This window comes from Propithecus coquereli, unplaced genomic scaffold (assembly GCF_000956105.1).
Source record: "Propithecus coquereli isolate 6110/MARCELLA unplaced genomic scaffold, Pcoq_1.0 Scaffold281, whole genome shotgun sequence".
Lineage (NCBI taxonomy): Eukaryota > Metazoa > Chordata > Mammalia > Primates > Indriidae > Propithecus > Propithecus coquereli.
In genome coordinates this window covers 2,612,162-2,628,347 of record NW_012148408.1, presented here as the reverse complement: position 1 = coordinate 2,628,347, position 16,186 = coordinate 2,612,162, and the positions used below count along the sequence as shown (strand labels likewise).

The 16,186-nt window shown below is 39.6% G+C and overlaps 1 protein-coding gene across 1 annotated transcript in view; it reads left to right on the top strand.

The window, feature by feature from the left end:
• Positions 1–1,274: 1,274 nt before the first annotated feature.
• CRLF3 (cytokine receptor-like factor 3) overlaps positions 1,275–16,186 on the top strand; it is a 55,332-nt gene continuing 40,420 nt past the window's right edge. Inside the window, exons 1-2 of the mRNA XM_012648231.1 lie at positions 1,275–1,407; positions 14,614–14,850. Of these exons, the coding sequence (XP_012503685.1) occupies positions 1,279–1,407; positions 14,614–14,850 (366 nt within the window). The 5' untranslated portion in view covers positions 1,275–1,278. The remainder of the gene's footprint in view (positions 1,408–14,613; positions 14,851–16,186) is intronic.

Sequence of the window (16,186 nt, the reverse complement as noted above, 5' to 3'; positions counted from 1 at the left end):
CTGAATTCCATGGCTCCTACCTTTCTTTCAACTTCATCTCCTAATATATTAATAGTAGTCAGTCCTACCTTTCCGGTCAAATTGGTCTACCCCTTTTTTTTATCAAAATTAAACTATTATTAATGAGTTACTAATACTTTCAATGCTTTGTGTAGAAACTTAAACATTTTAAAAAAAACCTGTATTAATTCAACAGATACTTATTGAGTATAGTATCTAGGCTTCAGGATAAAGCTAATTTCCCATTTTCTCTCCAGAGTGGTTTCCCTTTTCTAATTTTCTCCAGTTCCAAGTGTCATTTTCTTAGCACAAAAAAATGTGGTAGAAAGAGACTTAGTCTGGCCCGGGAAAACTGGGATCTAGCCTCTAGTATGGATTCACTGTGTAACCCAGAGCAAATTGCATTCAGTTATCTATCTGACATCCTATCTGACCCACAACCTGGTTTTGTAGGGTTTGTCAACAAATCATTTTTACCTTTTTAAATGGTTGGGGGGAAAATGCAATGACTATTTTGTGACATATGAAAATCAAATATCAATGTCCATAAGATTTTATTGCACACGGTCACACCCACTTACTCACTAGGTTGCAACAGAGACCTATGGCCTGCCAAGCCCAAAATTATTTCCTACCTGGTCCTTACAGAAAAAATTTGCCAACACCCGTCTCGGACTTCTGCCAGGATTGCTGTTGCACTGGTCATCACTTAGGCCTCTTTTGGCCCCCTCACTAGACTATGAGCTTCTGGGTGGTGGCACTTGGGTCTTCGGAGCCTCCCAAAAGGCCTGCTTCTGCTGGGAGGCTCATTTATGAGGGAGGTAACACAACGACGATTTAAGGGCCAGAGTTCTGGCGTCAGATCTGGGTTCAAATCCTGCGGCTTGAACAGTTGATTTCCTCACTCTGTCCTGCTGTTACCTCCTCTGAGCAATGGAGATACAAATAGGGCTGAAAGCGAGGCAAGAATGAGATAAAATATGCGAAGCGCTTAGCGATTTATTAATCCCGCCAAGCCTTCGCGCGTTTCCTGGGGAACTGCCCAGGGCGGAGCTCTTAGTCAGCAGGCACGGGTAAGGTGAGTGGCTGGAAGGGCGGCGCTAGGACCCGGACGCCACGCACGGGGCGCTGCCCACGCTGCCGTCAATCAAGGTCGCCGCGGGGCTGGGCGTAGCGGAGCGGGGCGGTGCTTCCGCCTGCGCGAGGCCGCACTGGGCCGCTCGGCGGCGCCGGGCATAGTTGGGAACCCGTGCCCGCTGCCGCCGGCCGCGCGGCCGGATGAAGGGGGCGATGGAACTGGAGCCCGAGCTGCTGCTGCAGGAGGCCCGCGAGAACGTGGAGGCGGCGCAGAGCTACCGGCGGGAGCTGGGCCATCGGCTACAAGGGTTGCAGGAGGCGCGGAGGCAGGTCGGAGGGCCGCGCCCGGAGGGGTGCTGTGGGCCGGGAGAAGGGCGCGGGGTGCCGGGCGGTGGGCGAGGGCAGTGAGGGCTCCGAGGTTGTGGGAGTGCATGAAAACTCTGAAGGAAGAAGGGAAGAGGCTCTGCAGGGGAAAGGAGACCTAGTAAGGTCTGGGAATGGGGGACGTGGGAGCTGGGGAGATCAACGGGAAGACAAGTTTGACGGAGAGAGGGAGAGTGTGAGGAGCGTTCCCTCAACTTTGTGGGGCAGTGATGGGAATGGGGTGGTGTCCGAAGTTGGGGAGAATGAAGGACCAGAGCAAAATCCGCGGGGATCACAGAGGGTAGTGATGAGTTAGGGAAAGTGGAGATTATTTGGGAAAATCTGCGGTAGATAGAGATTGATTTTAGAGAGCCCGAGGAAAAGGTGGGGGCAGTGACCTGGGGAGAGCAAAAGGTGGAGACAAAAAGGACATTGGAAGGGGAGGACTAAGGAGAGAGAAGTGCAGAGATAGGGATTGAGAAGCATTAGGGTTAACACTAAATGAATGGGATTTAGGCCCGAATAATATCTCATGTGATCTTGAATGCATTTTAAAAAATCATTTAGAGTAAGCCTGTTCTGGATGGTTCAGATTAGAATTTAAGGTGAAGGTGAAGCTATGTTGGAAGGCAGAAGAAGGAAAATGAAATGCTTGAGAGGGACTACAAAGGCGTCGGGAAAGGGAAAGACATTTAAAGAGAGGAGAACTGAAAGGAGAAGCTAAATAAACTTTCAAGTGGTGCAGTTATCTGTTCCATGGGGAGGGAGTTATCAAAGATATGGGAATGCCACATGGTTTCTCTACACCCTCAAACATATACAGAAAAAGATATAACCCACTGCCAATGTGTGATAGGACAGATAATCTTCAGGCTATTAACATAAGTGCTTAATAAATGCTTTCTGAGTGGGTAGGATTCCATCTGAATTTCTCTAGATCACACTAGATATTAATCTATATCGTCATCCTAGGAACTCCCATGCTGCATGGAATCTGAAAATGGTAGAATAGCGCTGTGATAACAGTGTCTTTGGATATTCTCATCATTAAGGGTACTCAACATGCTTTGGGTTTTATATATTTTAAAATCCTTGTAGAGCTGGTGTAAGGCAGGCATCATTTGTATTTTCGTACTAAAACCGGGAGCAGAATCTAGATATGACTGTCTTGGTTTGGTGGCCTTTCAAGGCCTTTCAATGCACTCATCTCAATTTCCCTTTGAAAACGTCTGCATTATTCCTTCTCTTTTGAAATAGAGGTTGTAAATCTAGAACATTGTTTAAAAAGAAAGAGATTAAAATACCTCTTATTATATCACTAATGTTTCAGCTAGTTAAGATACATTATGTATGAGCATGACTGTTGTTAACTCTGCATCAGCAGTTAAGCAGTAGAGTTGACACGAAATGAATGAGGTTAGTACCTGGGAGTAGTTACTAATTTCTCATGTAATATTGGATAAATTAAAAAGAATTTAGTTTGATCCCATCCTAGATGATTTAGTGTTCAATTTCCAAGTCTATGTTCTTTTAAATTTTATATCCGATAATTTAAATACTGCACATACTTTCCTATAACTTAGTGTAGTTTAGTATGGGCTTTTGTTTTGTTTTTGAGGCCCATTGTCTCAGGCTTGAGACAGAAAACACCAAAAGAACATCCATCACAATTAGGTTCCTGGTGACACTGCCTTCTAACTAGACTGAGTAATAGTGTAGTTCTCTTTTGTGAACCAGAATGTGTTTTGTGCCAATGCCAGTGACAACAATGTCTCTCCTCAAAGCTAATTCTAGTGCATTGTGTGTGTTTGGGTTTGTGGAATAAGTCCTCTGTCAACTTGCATTTTAAGGAAGGTGTGTGTTACAAAAATATTATCAAAATAAGCAGCTGCTTTTGTTTGGTGGTTATGGTTCCAGTCATTTTCAGAATAACTACATAAAATGTATGACCTTTTAGTCAAAGATTTTGCATGGGGGAAGGATGGGAAGAGCAGAGAGGAAGGGATGCTACCTTTTGTCTGTATTTTTTACTTGCTGATTTTATTTCCTTTTGGCATATGCTTTTTTATTGAGATATAATTCACATACCATAAAATTTATGCCTTAAAGTTTACAATTCAGCGGTTTTTAGTATATTCACAGAGTTGTTCAGCCATCATCGCTGTCTAATTCAAGAACATTCTCATCACCCTAAAAAGAAATCTGAGGCCTTTTTGTTATGACAAGAGGCCCATTCGCCACTCTGTGGTGACTCTGTGGTGAACGTAAATTGCTCTTGCTCTGTAAACGTGTATCTCGCTCTTGCTCTGTAAACCTATCTTGTCCTTCATCAATAAACTTCGTTTCAAGCTTGCAAAAAAGAAAGAAATCCCATACTCCATAGCTGTCACTCCCCTAACCCCTGGCAGCCACTAAACGATTAATACTTTCTGTCTATGGATTTGCTTATTCTGGACATTTCATATAAATTGACCCATATGACATGTAGCGCCTATGACTGACTTCTTTGACTCAGCATAATGTTTTCAGGGTTCATCCATTTAATAGCATGTATCAGTACTTCAATCCTTTTTATGGGTGAATTATAATTGTTGTATGGATATACCACACTTTATCCATTCATCAATTACTGGACATTGGTTTATTTCAACTTTTTGACTATTATGAGTAATGCTGCTATATAGCTTTTTGTGTGGATGTTTTCTATTCTTTTGGAATATACCTAGGAGTTGCTGGATCACATGGCAACTTTTTTTTTTTTTTTTTTTTTTTTTGAGACAGAGTCTCACTCTGTTGCCCGGGCAAGAGTGCTGTGGCATCAGCCTAGCTCACAGCAACCTCAAACTCCTGGGCTCAAGTGATCCTCCTGCCTCAGTCTCCCAAGTAGCTGGGAGTACAGGCATGCGCCACCATGCCCGGCTAATTTTTTCTATATATTTTTAGTTGTCCGATTAATTTCTTTCTGTGTTTAGTAGAGACGGGGTCTCGCTCTTGCTCAGACTGGTCTTGAACTCCTGAGCTCAAATGATCCACCCGCCTCGGCCTCCCAGAGTGCTAGGATTACAGGCGTGAGCCACCGCGCCCGGCCCATGGCAACTTTTTGTCTGACCTTTTGGGGAATTCTTGGCATACTTTTTTATCTTTGCTTTTGTTTCTTTCCCTTTAAAATCTTGCATGAAATTTGCCTCATGTTAAGAAATCATGTGTATGAAAGTCTAGAAGAAAGAAGAATAAAAATCTCTTTAAGTTATTCTGTCAAAAACAACTGCCAACATGTAGCAGTTTCTCCTCTTGTGGTTAAGTTTGGGCCCTGCCCTCTGTTTTCAGAGAAAAGGAAGTTCTATGTAGGAATGCAAGGGTTGTCTGTAACTCTTACTGTTTGACTAAGTTAAAAGCTAAAGAGCTATTTGTTGTCTTCAGGAAATCAGATAATGTTTACAGCCAACCTGGCCTAGCTGATGTTGAAATCATTAAGAACAGTTCTCTTATAGCTCTCTGGAATCCTAGGTACTAAGATGTAAATACCAAAGAAATTAACTCCCACTCTCCTTAAATATTTATTTGTTCATTCACTTAATAAATATTTATTGAGTGCCTGTTGTAGGTCTGAGGTACTCCTAGGCCTAGATACTGTGGTCAGGGAGATAGACCGCTGCCCTCATGAATTTATTCCTTTCTTTTTCTTCTTGTGTGAGTTTTAGCATATTGTGTTTTTTAAGGAATTTAGTGGCTGATTATTAGATTAGTACCCCCAAAACAAAACAAGTAAGAAAAACCTAAGTTCTTGTATATTTATTTTTAGATTTTGCTTCTGTTGTGTTTTTCATCATTGTCTTTTTTGCTTGTTGTAAGTACAGATAACTGATAACAGATAACTGATCAAGGTGTAGTGACGTCTGCTGGCTATTCAGGCATCACAGGGTGGCACTACCTTGATGACATTGCCACAGTCCAGGACCTGGTGCTTAAGCTTTGTTGGTCCAGAAACTCCATCTTTGTGTGTTATCAAAAGGGGATTAGCTTGAGGTATTGGAGGGCCAATGGTGGGAAATGCCAGTATTTTCGTTTGTGTGCAGTTATAGTTCACTCTATAAAATGAATATGTGGGCTATCATATGCCTTTTAGTTGGGTGATTCAGTGTCTCTCAGAGCATTGACAAAAGCAAGTCTCTGAGGATGGACATATTTGAAACTCGGACTTAGCAGGGGAAGCGGGGGGCAAGGGCAACATATGTAACCTAAACATCTGTACCCCCATAATATGCTGAAATAAAAAAAAAAAAAAAAAAAGCAAGTCTCTGCTCCTTCAGAGTAAATGGTCTGATCCTGGTACCTCATTAAGATACTATTTAGTAAGGGCCCTGCCCAACTCTGGCCAGTGATGTCCCTTAGATGCTTGTTACTATGAATGTGGTTTGTGACCTGCAGGATTGGCATCACCTGGGAGCTTGTGAAGAATGTGGAATCTCAGTCCCTACCTCAGACCTACTGAACCGGAGTCTGTGCTTTAGCAAGATCACCAGGTGTGACGTGTATGCACATTAAAAATTGAGGCATACTGCCTTAGAGTACACCATGACCACTTCATCATCTCTTTACCGATTTCTATAGTTTAATCTAAAGGTATATCTTCATAAATTGCCATGGCTTATTCTCAAGATTAAAACATTGTTTGAAATATTAGACATTTGTTTGTTAGATAATTATAAAAAGATACACAAGTGAGTGATTGACCATCTCAAGCCAGTGCTTGTCCTAGCATGTCTTAATATCTGTACTGTGACCATTTGATGAATGTCTTCCATAGTATTTTGTTTTCATTTTTCATTTTTTCATTTTTTTTTTGAGACAAAGTCTTACTCTGTCACCCAGGCTAGAGTGTAGTGGTGTGATCTTAGCTCACTGCAACCCCAAACCAGTGGGCTCAAGCTGGGACTATAGGCATGTGCCACCACACCTGGCTCATAACTATTAATAGTATTCTTGATATTCCTAATGTGTAACACCGGGTTCTCTATAGATCATTATTCCTACAGGATTTGAAAACACGTAACATACTAGTTAAAGACTGGGACAGATATAGAACTCAGTGGAAAAAAAAAGTAAGTTATTTCAGAAAACCAAGACAGGAAGTCTTAGTAGTTTAGCAAAGAAAAGAAAGCTATTATTGCTCCTTTTATCTCCCACTTCCCCTTCTCTTACCCGTTTTCAAAACAGTACAAAAATCTGTTGGAATGTAATTTATTACAGCAGTAGTACTTAAAATGTCCCTATTATAGTATTTTAAGAAAAGGTTAAGTCTAAATTTAGGGAAAACCAAAAACATATGAAATAATTTTAAAATAACCTATATTCCTACTACTTACAGAAACTGTATTTAATGTTTTGGTGTATCATTCTGTACATATTCTGCAAAGTTGAGAGATTACTGTGTATGCAACTTTGTATCCAATTTTTTTCTTTTTTTTAGCATATTATAAGCATTTATCAAGAACATTTTCCAATGTGCAGCCTAATTTTAAATGCACAGGCAAATAGAGTCTATTATCAATACATAGATACTTAGGGAGTATTTGTTGGTGATAGGCTGAAATGTATTGATTCAGGTACCTCAAAACACTGGACGGAAACTAAATAATTGCAACCAAATGGGGTAAAAAAAAGCCACACATATACAGTCATGTGTTGCTTAACGATGGGAATATGTTCCAAGACTAGGCTGTATGTTACCTATTCCTCCTAGGCTACAAACCTGTACAGCTTGTTACTGTACTGAATATTGTAGGCAGGTGTAACACAATGGTAAGTACTTGTGTATCTTGGCCAGGTGAACTGGCTCATACCTATAATCCTAGCACCCTGGGAGGTTGAGACAGGAGGATTGCTTGAGGCCAGGACTTGAAGCCTGGGTGACAGAGAGACACTGTGTCTCAGAAAAAAGGGATTTGTGTATCTAAACATAGAGAAGATACAATAAAAATATGATATTACAATCTCATTGTTTGGAGATAGGCTCTTTAAAAAAATTTTTAAAAAGAAATTTAAAGAAATATAATCTTATGGGACCACCATTGTATATGTGGTGGTCATTGACCAGAAAGTTGTTATATGGCACATGACTATGTTAGTGAGAGAAGGACCACGTATTTACATTGGCTTTTCAGCCATCTTGTGACAAATTTTCTTTAAATATGACACTCTAAAAGCTGCATGTTGAGTCCAGAATTCACCTGAAATACAGGAAGAGGTTGAGGAGAATTGAAAGCATTCTGAATCAGTACTGTTAAACTCAGTGATGTTAATTAAGAAGTGTGCGAATGTCTGAGGTACATTTCTTTGTAGATTTTTTTCAATGTAGATTGTAATGTATGTATAGTTTTGATAGAGAAGAACTTTTTTTTTTTTTTTTTGAGACAGAGTCTCACTGTGTCACGCTGGGTAGAGTGCAGTGGCATCATCATAGCTCACTGCAGCCTCAAACTCCTGGGCTCAAGCAATCTTCCTGCTTCAGCCTCCCGAGTAGCTGGGACTACAGGTGCTTGCCACTACGCCTGGCTAATTTTTTCTATTCTTGGTGGAGACAGGGTCTCTCTCTTGCTCAGGCTGGTCTCAAACTGCTGACCTCAAGCCATCCTCCTGCCTTGGCCTCCCAGAGTGCTAGGATTACAGGCGTGAGCCACTGTGCCTAGCCAAGAACTGTTCTTATTACCTGGTAAATAATATGACTAATTTGTCATCTAAAAAGCCAAACAAATGTAGGACAGCCTTTTATTATTGAGGGCTATCAGTGAATCACTAATATTTGCAGTTATTTTACTTGTCTCTATTAGCCATGAGATGCTGAGAAAGTAAACTTTCCTGATCTTCAACTTCCTTATTTGTAAAATGAGGGTAAGGATAGTGCCTACTTTACCTGGCCAGAGTGGGAATTAAAATGAGAAACATATTTAAAATGCTTACTACAATTCCCAGGACATAGAAAATTTTAAATTAATATTGACCGTAATAATAATACCACTAAATATTATTGTTATTCAAGGTAGCATCCTCTACTTCTCCAACTGACAACTTATCCTTTAAATGTCTCCTACTCCCTTTCCCAGCAGAATGTCCTTTTAAAGCTCTGATGACAGTTTGTGGCTCCCCCACTTATGTAAGAACTTAATACATTTTATTATAGTTACTTGTGCATGCCATCTCCATTACCAGAAAGAGAGTTTTTGAGGTCAGGGCCATGCCTCTATAACCCCAATTCCTGGCACATACTGACCTTAATAAATGTTGAATGAGTGCCTTTATGAATGTTGTGGTGGGTGTTCTTTTGCAGGCATTCTTCTTAGATTGTCTGTGGTCTTGATTATATGCAGCCTATTCATTAATGCAGAATATCAGGAATTACACATTTATTTTTTCATATGGTTTGCTTATCTATTGCTGCATAATAAGCTATGCCAAAGCTTAATGGCTTAAAAAGCAACCATTTTATTTGCTTACAATTCTGGAGGTTGACCAGGGCTCAGTTAGGCAGTTCTCCTGGTTTTGCTTGGCAACACTCTTGTGGTTGCAGTCAGATGGCAGCTGAGGCTGGAATGTCCAAGACAGAATGTTCGCTTACATCTTTAGAGCCTTAGTATTAGCAGGACTCAGTTGGAACGCTGGCATACCTGGGCCTTGGTGCCAGCCTCACTCCCTTTTCTCCTTCTTTCCTTCTCTTCTGCTCTCTTTGCCCCTTTTTCCCTCTTTCCTCCTTTCTCTCTTCTTTCCTCTCCCCTTCTGCTTGTCCTCTCCAGCAAGATAGCCATACTTCGTTTGTGGCTTAGGGCCTCCAAAAGCAGAAGTTGACAGGTCTTCTGAAGGCTGAGTCCTGGAACTGGCACAACATCAGTTTCACGCTGTTGCTATGCACATGTGACTACATCGCTGGTCACAGGCCCAGCCCAGATTCTAGGGGAGAGGACTGCACAAGACCATACAAGACCATGAGTACCAGGAGGTGTAAGTTCCTGATTCATTGGGGCCACTAATGTAACAGACTACCAAATCATAGGATATTCTTTTTCTTTTTGAAAGTTTTCACATAAGCGTTAAACAAAGAAAAAGCTTAACTATAAGAGAAACAAGAGGCAATGTAGCAGTGCTTACAAGTCCATGTCTGAGTCAGACTGAATTCAAATTCTCTGCCACTAGACTAGCTCTGTGATACGAGCAGGTTCATCTCTCTCACTCTCATGTTACAGATACTTTGTTCACAGGGTTATGGTGGAATTTAAATGAGACCACGGGTATAAGTACCTGGCACACAGTAGGTATTCGGTAGATGATAGCTGCTGCTATATTGTTACTGCCATTATTGTTAATGACTAATATCTTGGTGTCAGTGCAAAGACAAATAGCTAATGTAGTACATTTCATATGAACTGAGAAAAAAAAATTTTTGTTAGCTTCTTTAATTTCAGTTGACTATTTTATGTCTTTGCTTTGTCTTTTATTTTTGATTGGTATGTTCTTGTTAGCTAATAGTTTTTAAACCCAGTCTCTATTTATAAAGTAGTTTTAGTTTCCTATTAGCAAAGCAATTAGGAAAATAAATTCTTAGATCAAACCTGGAGGATAAAAATTCTTCTTTTAGCAAGTCATGGAAATGCATGTTTTAGAGAAGATAGTGGAGATTCTAGTTACTTAATTTCCTGAAATACAATATTATATTAATATAGCAACTGTATATTGCCACAAGACTAGAACTATCTTAAATCAGGTTCTGTGTACATAGGTTTTATGACTTTTTAGTAGCTAAACACTGGAAGACAATATATCGGTCGCTGTTGTCTTGGAGGGTTGTGAAGTAAATATTCTGTAGGCTTTCCAGTGGCTTAGTATTGAGGTATAAACTTGATGAATTTTTGGCATTTTGTGAGCTCATGATGTTAAAACTTTAAAAACAGTTGCTTTGGGGTTAAACTCAGCTTTGGTGGAAACTTTGTAAGTTTTAGTGTTCTGTTACACTAGAGGTTTTAGTGGAAAATTAGTTTAGAATATTATTAATCAATGTAAACAATGTATATTAGTTTCCTTCTTGAGACCTTGACTGTCAATTATATTCTTCTTAAATCTACTTTGTTACAAACCACCAGATAGCTAGGTAGCATTTGAGGCTGATTGTCTACCACACAATTCTTTATGCAGGGGCAAGAAATACATGTTATAGGAGGAAGGGTCTATACATGACTTACGGAGTTATCTGGGAACTCTTTAAAATGTGATCTTTAAGTACTAAAACAGCTTCGTGTAGTGAAAGAGCATAGTCTTTGGAATCAATGTTTTAGGCACTATGAAGCCTTGGATAAAGTGTCTTCTTTCACCTTCACTTTCTTCAGCTGTAAGCAATACAGAGCCACCTCTCAGTTGTTGTGAAGATTTATTGTGTTAACAGTGAACACATTGGACCATTGGAGCCACATCAGATATGAAAACTTTCACTCAACAGTGAAGTCCACGTTTTTAAATTGGTTTCATAAGGCCAAGCAAATGAACTTGATTAGTTACGTGATTGGATTAAAAGTGACTGGGCTTTAAAACCGTGAACTATTTCAGGGAGAAGAAAATGATTCCAAGGTAGTATGAGGTTTGATATGGCAATGTCTGGGATTCTATGAACAAAAGGGACACAGTTACAATGAGAGCACAGGGGGTAGGTTGGGAAATGGATTCTCTCTTCCCTAGCGCTCTCACTGCTTTATGTTCACGTACTTCCTTTTTTTCTGAGGTTCTGAAACAAAAACAAAACATAAGCTGTGCAACTGCTGAAGGAGCTTTTGAATTCTTTCTAAAGAGGAAATTGACTTTACCTAACCAATATACTTCCTGTGTATGCTGTATCCGTTAAAGAGCGAGATAGGACCTTGGTAGTTAGTATAGTGCTCAACTACAGAGTTTCCTCTTGGTGGTGGTGGTTCAAAATGTATTACAATGCTCTGACACAGTGTCTTCATTTATTCTGGTATCTGTAATGTGTATACGAATCACCTGAGGGTCTTGTTAAAAATACAAGTTCTGATTTGGTAGTTCTAGGTGGGACCTGAGATTCTGCATTTCAAACATTATCCCAGGTTATATGTTAAAATCATAAGGCATTCTCTCTCCGGTTCTTTTAAAAAGTTCTTTAAAACACACATGATTAATTTTTTTTAAAAAAACTAATCCTGTGACAGATTAGATTAACTTCATTTTTTACTCAACAACATTTCATTTATCAGTTGCTGTGTAGGTGAGGGCCCAGTTCTCAAGGATCCTACAGTTTGAATGGTTAACCAAATCGAGTACATTTTAGGTTTATGGCCTTTCTTTCTTCATTTTTTTTTTTTAATTTTGACTTGGATTTATTTCATGAAAGTTCTCTGGTAACTACAGAGATTAGGTAAATTAGAATTTCTCGCTTTCTTTATGATTTAAGAAATTCTAACTGCACAAATATCATCGTAACTACATTAATGTCAAAAGGAGAGAAAATTGTTTCTATGATCTCACCCAGCAAATCAGGCTGTTCTTTTTTTCTGTATTAGTCCTTGGACATGGGCATATATGTATATTTTTTTACATGATTGTAAACATTGCTGGAAAACAATATTGTATTCTGCTTTTTAAATTTAATATTAGAAAATGAATAGAAAACTTTATAAATTTCTTTATTAACTGTTGAAATATTATCCTTTATTCATATTTTGATATATTCTTTCTTGGTAGATTTCTCTTGTACTTCAAACTCTCTTGTTAAGAGAAAGCTATCAAAAGGGCTAGGGTAGTAAATATGTGTCATATGAAACTGTTATGCTAACATCTGCAAAGTATGTGTGTGTTTTTCTGTTTTTAAATGAGGGTTAAGGGGCATGGTGCATTGTGGCAGCCACAGCCACAGCCCTGTGTTTGCTTTAATTCACCTGAGTGGCTTATAGTTAGAATTTCCCTATTAAGTGAGAGAAAATGAATTGCATGTTACCTGAATTCTTAGCTTTTTTTTTTTTTTTTTGAGATGGAGCTTTGTCACCTGGGCTAAGAGTGAGTGCCATGGCTTCAGCCTACCTCGCAGTAACCTCAAACTCCTGGGCTTAAGCGATTCTCCTGCCTCAGCCTCCTGAGTATCTGGGATTACAGGCGCAGGCCACCACGCCTGGCTTGTTTTTCTATTTTTTGTAGAGTGGGGTCTCACTCTTACTCAGACTGGTCTAGAACTCCCGACCTCAAGCGATCCTCCTGCTTCTGCCTCCTGGAGTGCTAGGATTACTTACAGGTGTGGGCCACCACACGCAGCCCTGAATTCTTTAAAAGAAAAAAAAAATCTGGTGTCTGTACAAACAACCTACTTGTCTTCAAAATATGCGTGAGATGTAAAGATTTTCCTGTCATTTCCTAGAATAGGGGTTCTTAATCTGGGCTCTGTAGATTTAGGGCAGTGTTTGTCACAAAGTGGGCCAGAGAGTCACAGGTATGCTTATGAAAGCACACACTCCTTCAGTCCCTCCTCTAAGCTTCTGGTTCAGTAGGTCTGGGATGGAACCCTGCAGTTTGAATTATAATAAGCAGCCTTACCTGATTCTTCTGCAAAGTTTCATAATTACTGCACCAGGCAAGCCGTGGTTTGGATCTGAGGGACATTGTAAACTTCTGAAATTGAATACTTTTTTTAGGGTATAGATTATTCATTTTTTTGGGAATAGGTTCTATAAATCTCCCATTGAGATTCACAGAGAGCACCATGACTCAAAAAGGATTAAGTCATGGTCCCAGCTCTGCCTCCTATGAACTTCTTTGGATTTTAATTAAATTCTTAGTTTTCTTTTAGCCTAATGAGGGCATTTTATCCATGAGGTAATTTTTTTTTTTTTTTGTATTGTGGCTTTCTAATCTACCATTTCTTAGCTTCATTTTCAGTAAAATGAATTTTAATCCCCTTGTAATTAAAATTTTTTGTACTGAAACATGCTGTTGCCCAGGACTACTTTCCACAAATAATAATTCCTAATATTTATTTGAGAACAACAATGTGCCAGTTATTTTACCTAGTGCGGTACATAGATTATTTTAATTAATCTTCATAGCAACGCCATGAAGTAACCATTATACTCATTTGTCAAATAAGGAAATGAGTACTTAGTTAACTTAACCAAATTGACATAGTTTGTGAATTTTGGAACCAGAATTTGAGCCCATTCTGTCTGACCTGATGCAGTTTTGCCCGTTTGTGCAAATGAGTCACATTTGGTTTATCAGTGAATGGAAGATGTATATTATTCAGCCTTGAAAAAGAAGGAAATCCTGCCATTTGTGACAGCGTGGGTGAACCTGGAGGATACTATGCTAAGTGAAATCAGCCAGACACAAAAAGAGAAATACTTCATGATCTCACTTACATGTGGAATCTAAAAAAGTTAAATTCAGGTTGAGCACAGTGATGGCTCTCGCCTGTAATCCCAGCACTTTGGGAGGCAGAGGTGGGAGGATCCCTTGAGCCCAGGAGTTTGAGACCAGCCTGGGCAACATAGTGAGACCCCCATCTCTACAAAAAAATTAAAAAAAAAAAAAATTAGCCAGATGTGGTGGTGCACACTTGTAGTCCTAGCTACTAGGGAGGCTGAGGCGAGAGGATTGCTTGAGCCCAGGAGTTCAAGACTGTAGTGAGCAATGATCATGCCACTATACTCCAGCCTGGGTGACAGTGAGACTCTGTCTCTGAAAAAAAAAAAAAAAAATCCAATCCATAGAAGCTAAGTGGTTACCAGGGATGGGGGTAGGGGAGTGGGAGATGTTAGTCAATGGGTACAAAGTTTCAGTTATGTACACTGAATAAATTCTAGAGATCTAATGTACAGCATTGGGGCTGTGGTTAATTTTGTGGTTGAAATTTGTTAAGAGAGATCTTAAATGTTCTTACCACATACACACAAAGGTAACCATGTGAAGAGATGTACATGTTAATTAGCTTGACTGTAATAATCAGTTCACTGTGTATATGTATATCAAACATTATGCTGTTCACCTTAAATATATACACTTTCAATTTAAAAATTCTTTTAAATGAATGGAAGATATGGTTCTGTGGTACCTTCGGATTATTATGAATGATGTCTGTGGATTAGCGTTTTTTAGAGATTCTGATTTTGAGTTCTTATTTCTTTTCAGATCAAAGAAAGTGCATCACAAACAAGGGATGTTCTCAAACAGCATTTTAACGATTTAAAGGGAACCCTTGGGAAGCTCCTGGATGAGCGATTGGTGACCCTTTTGCAGGAAGTGGACACCATTGAACAGGAGACCATTAAACCACTAGATGACTGTCAGAAGCTCATAGAACACGGAGTTAACACTGCAGAGGACTTAGTCCGAGAAGGTGGGAGTCCAGAGAGCCTGTTAAACGTGGTTCATTCAAATTGACCCTTTGCTGATTTCTCAGGATACCACAGGCTTCTTGCTATCTGTGGGGTATTTAAGATGTTCCTACCTAGAGACAGTTTGAAATATAGGATGAAAGATATATAGTATGTTATGCCAGGGTAAGTCTAATTGAAGTGTTAGTTATAATCATTTATAAAACAAGAAGGAGTAAATGATTTTTCTCCAATGGTTCTATTATAATAATATCTCATTCACTGTTAACATAACAATTTTAACATCATTCTGAGTCTGTTCAAACATTTTTCAGAATGTTCATGGTTCACAGAGTTTAATTTCATTTTTCTTTTTAGAAGGTTAAAAATGTGATTGGTGTTTACTCCTGAAATGGTTGTATTCCTGTCTTTAGCCAGTTATTTTGGTTGAGTCATGCCTTGCTGCCATCCTTTCTCCATGTCTACCTTCCTTCCTTCAGCACACGAGTAGGTCTTTGTCAGGTATATAAAATAAAAAGGTAACAGTTCTGCTCTTTGGGGTCTACAGCCCAGTGGGAGAGACAGACGTGCCGAGAGAGATCTATTTAAGACCTTACTGGAGCACAGAGGAGGAAGTGCTTAACTGGGTCTGGAAAAGTGTAGGATAGCTTTCTGTAGGAGTTGTACAGAGACTTGAAGAAATTCATCACACAGACAAAAGAAAAAGAGGAGGTAACAGCACAGTTCCAAGCAGAAGTAACATCATGAGTGGAGTGTGGCATATTCAAAAGTCTACTGAAGCATTTTAAGCAGCAGAGTTACACGATCAGATTTACTTTTTTTTTTTTAAATGACCCTGCCTACAGTTTAGAGACTCTATTAGAGGTTATAAAACTGGAGAAAAATGAGACTGATTAGAAAGTTGTGGCAGTAATGCAGGTAGGAAATGGTAAAAGCAGTGGAAGGTGGTGATAAGGCAGAGCTAGTTTTAAGAGATTTTTTGGAGATAGAATTATTGATGATTTTATTGATCAGTGACTATTGATTATTGGTGATTACCTGGATATAGGACAGAGAGGAAAAGGAAGGATTTAGGATAACCAAAACCAGGCTGGTTTTGGATGACCAAGTGAATGGTGGTGCCATTACTGACATTAGGAAATGAAGGAGGAGGGAAGGGCTTTAGTGGGTGGTTAGGCATTTGGCTTGGGCATGTTGAATTTGAGGAGCTTAAGAAAATGAAATATGGGGATGAGTCTTAGGAGAGAGATCATACCTGGAGGCCGGGCGCAGTGACTCACACCTGTAATCCTAGCACTCTGGGAGGCTGAGGCAGGAGGATTGCTTGAGCTCAGGAGTTCGAGACCAGCCTGAGTAAGAGCGAGACC